This window comes from Apis dorsata, unplaced genomic scaffold, assembly GCF_000469605.1.
Source record: "Apis dorsata unplaced genomic scaffold, Apis dorsata 1.3 scaffold_292, whole genome shotgun sequence".
Lineage (NCBI taxonomy): Eukaryota > Metazoa > Arthropoda > Insecta > Hymenoptera > Apidae > Apis > Apis dorsata.
The window spans coordinates 225,401-231,392 of NW_006263567.1; the positions used below are offsets into that span (position 1 = coordinate 225,401).

The 5,992-nt window shown below is 23.1% G+C and overlaps 1 protein-coding gene across 2 annotated transcripts; it reads left to right on the plus strand.

Annotated features, from left to right (window-relative positions):
- The first annotated feature begins 2,637 nt into the window (after window positions 1-2,637).
- On the plus strand, window positions 2,638-4,731 carry LOC102674171 (solute carrier family 25 member 44). 2 transcript variants are annotated; one of them, XM_006617019.2, is made up of 5 exons: window positions 2,638-2,916; window positions 3,171-3,480; window positions 3,546-3,847; window positions 3,906-4,092; window positions 4,159-4,731. In XM_006617019.2, the coding sequence occupies exons 2-5, from the start codon at window positions 3,306-3,308 to the stop codon at window positions 4,476-4,478; spliced, it is 984 nt and encodes a 327-aa protein (XP_006617082.1). In that variant the 5' UTR covers window positions 2,638-2,916; window positions 3,171-3,305; the 3' UTR covers window positions 4,479-4,731. The 2 variants fall into 2 exon arrangements, with proteins under 2 accessions (XP_006617082.1, XP_006617083.1); XM_006617020.2 differs by lacking the exon at window positions 2,638-2,916 and adding an exon at window positions 2,948-3,089.
- Window positions 4,732-5,992: the final 1,261 nt, after the last annotated feature.

Here is a 5,992-nt window from a genome sequence, read left to right on the forward strand (position 1 = left end):
CGGCAAACTGTCGTGAAGAGGGCTGCAACGAATGGCTTCTCATCTTTTGGATTTGTTTTGGGTCCAAAGGATGGGAAGTCATTGTTACTATTTTGTCATTGTGCTCGTTTTAGTATGTAATAGTTTATATTGTATCGTCTGGCCGATATGCAATACCATCGTCCAAATCCAGTTATGGGCATCGCGATTTTTTATTAGTATTACGATTAATTAATTACGGATTGAATTAGTGTTGCGTTAAAATGAAAATCGCGTTTGCATTAGTGTTGCGGATTATAAAATATCGTGTTTTTTTTTTTATTATAAATTGTTATAATTTCTTATAAAGTAATATTAAAATTTATATCATTTGCCATTAAATTTTTTAAATAATTAATTGTAGTTTCTTATAGAATTAATAATTTTTGTTGAATTTGCTTTAAAATGTAGTGTTGCGTTAAAAAATAATCGCGTTTGTTGTTATATAGTTGTATATAGTTGCGAATATCGAATGCCCAAATTTTTTCCACTGGAATTGTGGAAGTTTCAGTTCCTGAATCATCTGATGTAGCTGGAATAGCTATAAACAAGGATGATTATACGATAGCAATCAAGAAAACTGCACTGGATTTCTCATTATTAGTGTTGAGTATTTAAATTTGAGTGCATACTTTATTAGTATTACATTAAACTTTCAATTATTTCGGGAATTTTTTAATTTTTTTTCCTTTTTTTTTGTCAATTATATTAATTAATATTAGTTTATTAATGTATACAAAAATGAATATATATATATATATATGTATACAAGAGTGAATATATATCACTCATGGTTTGTTTGGATTCATATTGATCATTTTATTTTGATAAGCCTTCTAGCTATCTTTTCTTTTTAGCATTCTCTATTAATAGAGCATTTGTTATTGAAAATATTGTTATTGATTGTTATTTTTCTAAATTATTATTTTTAAATTCAAATTTAAATTATTTTAAATATTTTTAATTTTAATAAAAAAAATTAGATGAATTAATAATTTTGATGATTTAATTTTTTTTCAGATTAATATGTTTTTTTTTCAGATATAATTTTTTTTATTATTTTTATTAATCCAATAATTGAATTTGTCATAGATAAGAATTGAAGAAAATTACAATTAAAAAACAATTAGAATAAAGATATATATGTACATCTAACAAATATATGATTTCCTTATTTGATGATTGGAATTATTTGTTTTATATCTGTTTTTGATATAATTGATTGTTTTAATAATTCTTTTATAAAATTTGTTTCAGGAACTTTCAACAAAAGAGAAGAGTCAATAAATAAATCTTTCAATTTTTATATAACAAAGAAATATTTAGTTTTTTAATGTTTAAAGAAATATTTAGTTTATTTGTACAAAAATTCAGATATTTATTAAAATATATTGAATGTAAATTTATGAATTTAAATTTCAGGAGGAGAGAAATATGCTATTTCAAAATATTTCAGATTTTCAAAAAATGCATTTCATATATCTGCCTTTTTACATTCCTTTTATTACATTCAGATATAAGTTAAGGATCATAAAAATCATTAGATTTTTAATTAGGCAGGTTGATTTATATTTTCAGACAAGATTTTTAAATTTTTAGATTAAATAGATTCTTTTTAATTAAAATAAGAATATATGTAAATAGGATTATTTGTAATAAAATATAAAGTAAAAAAATATTTATAAGTATATTTTTAAGTGCATGCATAATACAAAATATTAAAAATAACTCATAGATAGATAAATAATGTGAATAATTCATAAAGTAATGTAATACATGATATCTTATAAAACATATTTGGCTTATTTATTTGGCTTTTTTTATGCTTTTTGTGGGTGATGGTTTGCTTATTTATTTTTTTTATCTATGTTTTTTAACAATTATTATTATCTATGTTTTTTTCAATTATCAATTATCAATTATTTTTCATTTTTATAATTTTGAAAATGAAAAAATATTGATAAGAAATAAAGTTAAAGTTAATTTTATTATCGGTTTTCCTTATAATTCTTTCTGTTGTTTGTTTTGTGTAGTAGTTTGTTTTGAATGTTTTGCAAACTTTTGAGTACATTAGAAAAAGAATTATTTATTTAAAAATAAATAAATTAGAGAAAAATGGATAAAGAAGAATGGATGGAACATGGATAGGATTGAGTCTCCAATCCACAACCTTCACATAAGCAATTACTATGTAAATAGATCTGAAGAATCATTATTATTGGACATATAATTATATTATTGTATAGTTATGCAATATTAATATCTAATACAATTATATATTACATAATGTAATAACATAGTACATAATGTAAATAATATAAGTTAATTGGTTGCAATCGCGATTTTATAACAATTATGTTTTTTTGTTTTTAGATTTATTTAGTTGATTGTTGAAATTTTCTTTTCTTTTTTTCTTTTTCTTTTGAAATCGGTATATTTTAGAATATGTAATTTAAAATTCCTTAAGATGTCACGTCTATCTTATCTATGGTTCATTCTACAATGTCGTCTGTTGATATTATTATTTATCAACTCAAAGATACTGTAAGCGGCATCTTTCGGAATTTTTTACTCTCAATACAATGATGTTTCACAAAATCATTCATGGATTTCGCTGCTGTCTGAATACATTTTCGAGAATATATGCGCAGAAATTTAGATCAGATTTTCTTTGATTCTCATTCTTTCTCTTTTGTGCGTTTAATTTCTTTACGCAAACCAATGACTCTATATTATTGAATGGAACCAAAAGTGTTCTATTTTTCGTGTAACAAAAATGATTTTCTTTATACTATATTTATGATTTTTTTGTGAAAAATTTTGAATTTATTATTATAATGTGGTTATCAATAGATATTATTACTGGAAAAAGTTTATCGTGACAAGTATTACATCATCGTAAGTTGTAGAAGAATTTTTATATTTTAAGTATTATTAATCGATAAATTTTATATCTATTGTTCTAGTAATAACTTTTATTGGTAATATATACTATATAAAATAGTCATGACAAATTTAAAATGACTTTGTTCTATTATTAAAACATTGTAACAAATTATGTTTGTAGAGAGGTTATTTTCTTTTATTCTTGAATAATCTTAGAAACATAAAATAAAATAAATATATTAATATAATTATTTTTCTTTTATTAGTTTCATGAATTGTTTGGGTTTTAATTCCCAATAAATATCAATGAGATATGCAGCATCAAGTTAAACAAAAGCATCAGCAATCCTTACTACATAAGTACAACTACAGTGGATTTAATCGTGTCATAAATCTACAAGATGTCTGCAGTAGAAACACCACATTTGATTCGCACTATAGAATGGGATATGATGGACAAGACAAAGTTTTTTCCATTGAGCATGCTTTCATCATTTTCTGTACGCTGTTGTTTATATCCCTTAACAGTAATTAAAACTCGTTTACAAGTTCAAAGGCACAATTATATGTACAATGGTAAGTTTTGAAATAAAATAAAATTTAAAAAAATTAAGATATTAAATATTTTTTTTTTTTTTCAGGAATGATAGATGCTTGTAAAAAGATTTATAAAATTGAAGGTATAAGTGGATTATATCGAGGATTTTGGATAAGTTCTATACAAATTGTATCTGGTGTTTTTTATGTATCTACATATGAAGGTGTACGTTACATACTTAGACAAAATGATGTTATCGGTAATATAGACTCCAGAGTCAAATCATTAATTGCTGGTGGAGCTGCTAGTTTGGTAGGCCAAACAATAGTAGTCCCTTTTGATATTTTAAGTCAGCACTTAATGGTTCTTGGGATCAACAATAAACAAGGAAAATATATAGATAAGGTAAATATATATATATATATAAAAGAACTTTTTATTATATATAATATGTAATTTATAGATGGGTATGAATCCATTGGGTTTAATTCTTGAACCAGGAAAATCTCGTGCACAGATTTCAATAGATATTATCAAATCAATTTATCAAAGAGATGGATATAGAGGTTTTTATAGAGGATATTGTGCATCTTTATGCGCTTATGTTCCTAATAGTGCTCTTTGGTGGGGATTATATACATCGTACCAAGGTAATTGCTTTAAAACAAAAACATGAAAATTAAGATAAAAGATAACTTTGTTTTTTCTGTTAATAGAGGAGCTTGTAAGATTGTTTCCAGAATGGGTTTCTCATTTGTTTATTCAAGCAGTTGCTGGTACATTAGGAGGATTTACCACCACAATTATTACAAATCCTTTAGATATCGTACGAGCAAGGTTACAAGTACAAAGATTAGACAGTATGTTTAGTGCATTCAAAGTTCTCTGGGTGGAAGAAAAGTTGCAGATGTTTACAAAGGGACTTTCCGCCCGTCTTGTACAGTCTGCTAGTTTTAGTTTCTCAATAATTCTAGGATATGAAACTATTAAAAGATTCAGTATAGTTGAGGAGTACAAAAATTGTATTAGGTGGTGAATTTTCTAAACTTATTTGTTGTAAAATAATGTTTTCTGCCATGCATTTTTCAATAATTTCTGTTGTATTATACACAGAAATAAATAATTACGCACCAAAGAGAAAAGAATGAGATCATAGTGATCTGTTCTCTAAATTGTTTTAATAATAGTACATTTAATACACGAAATGTAAAATGTAAATATGATACAAAATATATGGAAAAGTTTATTTTAAATAATAAATAATAATTAATTATAAATTTTAAAGAGAATATAATTGTTAATCGATATTTATATTTTTTCCTATTGTTTTAGCACCTAAATTTTTCTAATAGTTTTAAAGGAATAATTTTTATTTGATAAAATCATTGTTTTCATACAAAATTTATAATGTAATGAAAAATAGATATATTGCTGTGATAAAATACAATAAATAGGAATATGTTTTTATGATAAACAGAAATAAATAAAATAAATAAATTTATTAATTGTATTAATAATAATATTCAATTGTATTGAAATGAATGGAAATAGATAAAGAATAAATAATATTTTTTTATTTCAATTTTATTATAAAGAACAACATACTGATAGACACATTTTTGTTGTAGGTATTTAAGTGATTTTCACAATATGATTCTTATACATGAATCGATACTCTTTATTTTCGCACGTTATGTCTTAAAAATTAAATGTACAATACGATTTCTTCACATTCTTTATATTTTATGTACAGGCCAAGAAAGTTTTTAATCTACGCAATATAATGCGAATTATACACGCATTCACATTCTCATTGTTTATTACGTATGTATAATAATTTAATAATACATTTGTCAGATGTAAATAAGTTTTCATCTTGTAGTTTTAAAAAGCATTCAGTTCTCGAATAACAAAAATTGCATGTACATATAGAAATATTCTGTGAAAAACAATATATCCAATAAAAAGTATTATATATTAATTAACAATTTATTATTTCATGCATTCTTAATACAGCAGAAATATATACTTGAATGATGTAATATAAGTAGAAAGTTATAAATAGCATTTAAATTGGACGCATTAATTTTTTTGTATTTATAAAGCGCCCTCTATCGAAAGCTATAAAAAACAATAGTTTCAGGATCGGAGTTTATGATTTTCTTTTTCAATGATTTTTGTTTAGACTTAATATTAATATTAATAATCAAATCGATAATTTTTCTTTTTTCTTTTGTTCAATAACATAACAATTTTTGTAAATTATTTTTTTTTTTACTAATTTTTTTGAGTATTAACTTGAAATATTAAAGTATATATTTAATATTTACAAAGATTAGATAGATGTCAACCAATTACGTGCCATTTTTTTTAAACAAATATTATAATTTTTAAAAAAATAATTTGCAGATAGAATTTATTAATAAAATCTGTGTTGGATAAAAGAATCGATTAATATTTTTGTTGATTTGAAATTCAAAATCATTTGTTTATTATTTCTTTTTTTTTTTTTTTTAATACATTATTTTTCATCGTGTATTGAGATTTTAA

Bases quoted from the DNA above. Each gene is read 5' to 3' on its own strand.
- LOC102674171 (XM_006617019.2), top strand. From the start codon at position 3,306: ATGTCTGCAGTAGAAACACCACATTTGATTCGCACTATAGAATGGGAT. The intron at 3,481-3,545 runs GTAAGTTTTGAA...TTTTTTTTTCAG, and splicing joins GCACAATTATATGTACAATG to GAATGATAGATGCTTGTAAA. The intron at 3,848-3,905 runs GTAAATATATAT...TGTAATTTATAG, and splicing joins AAGGAAAATATATAGATAAG to ATGGGTATGAATCCATTGGG.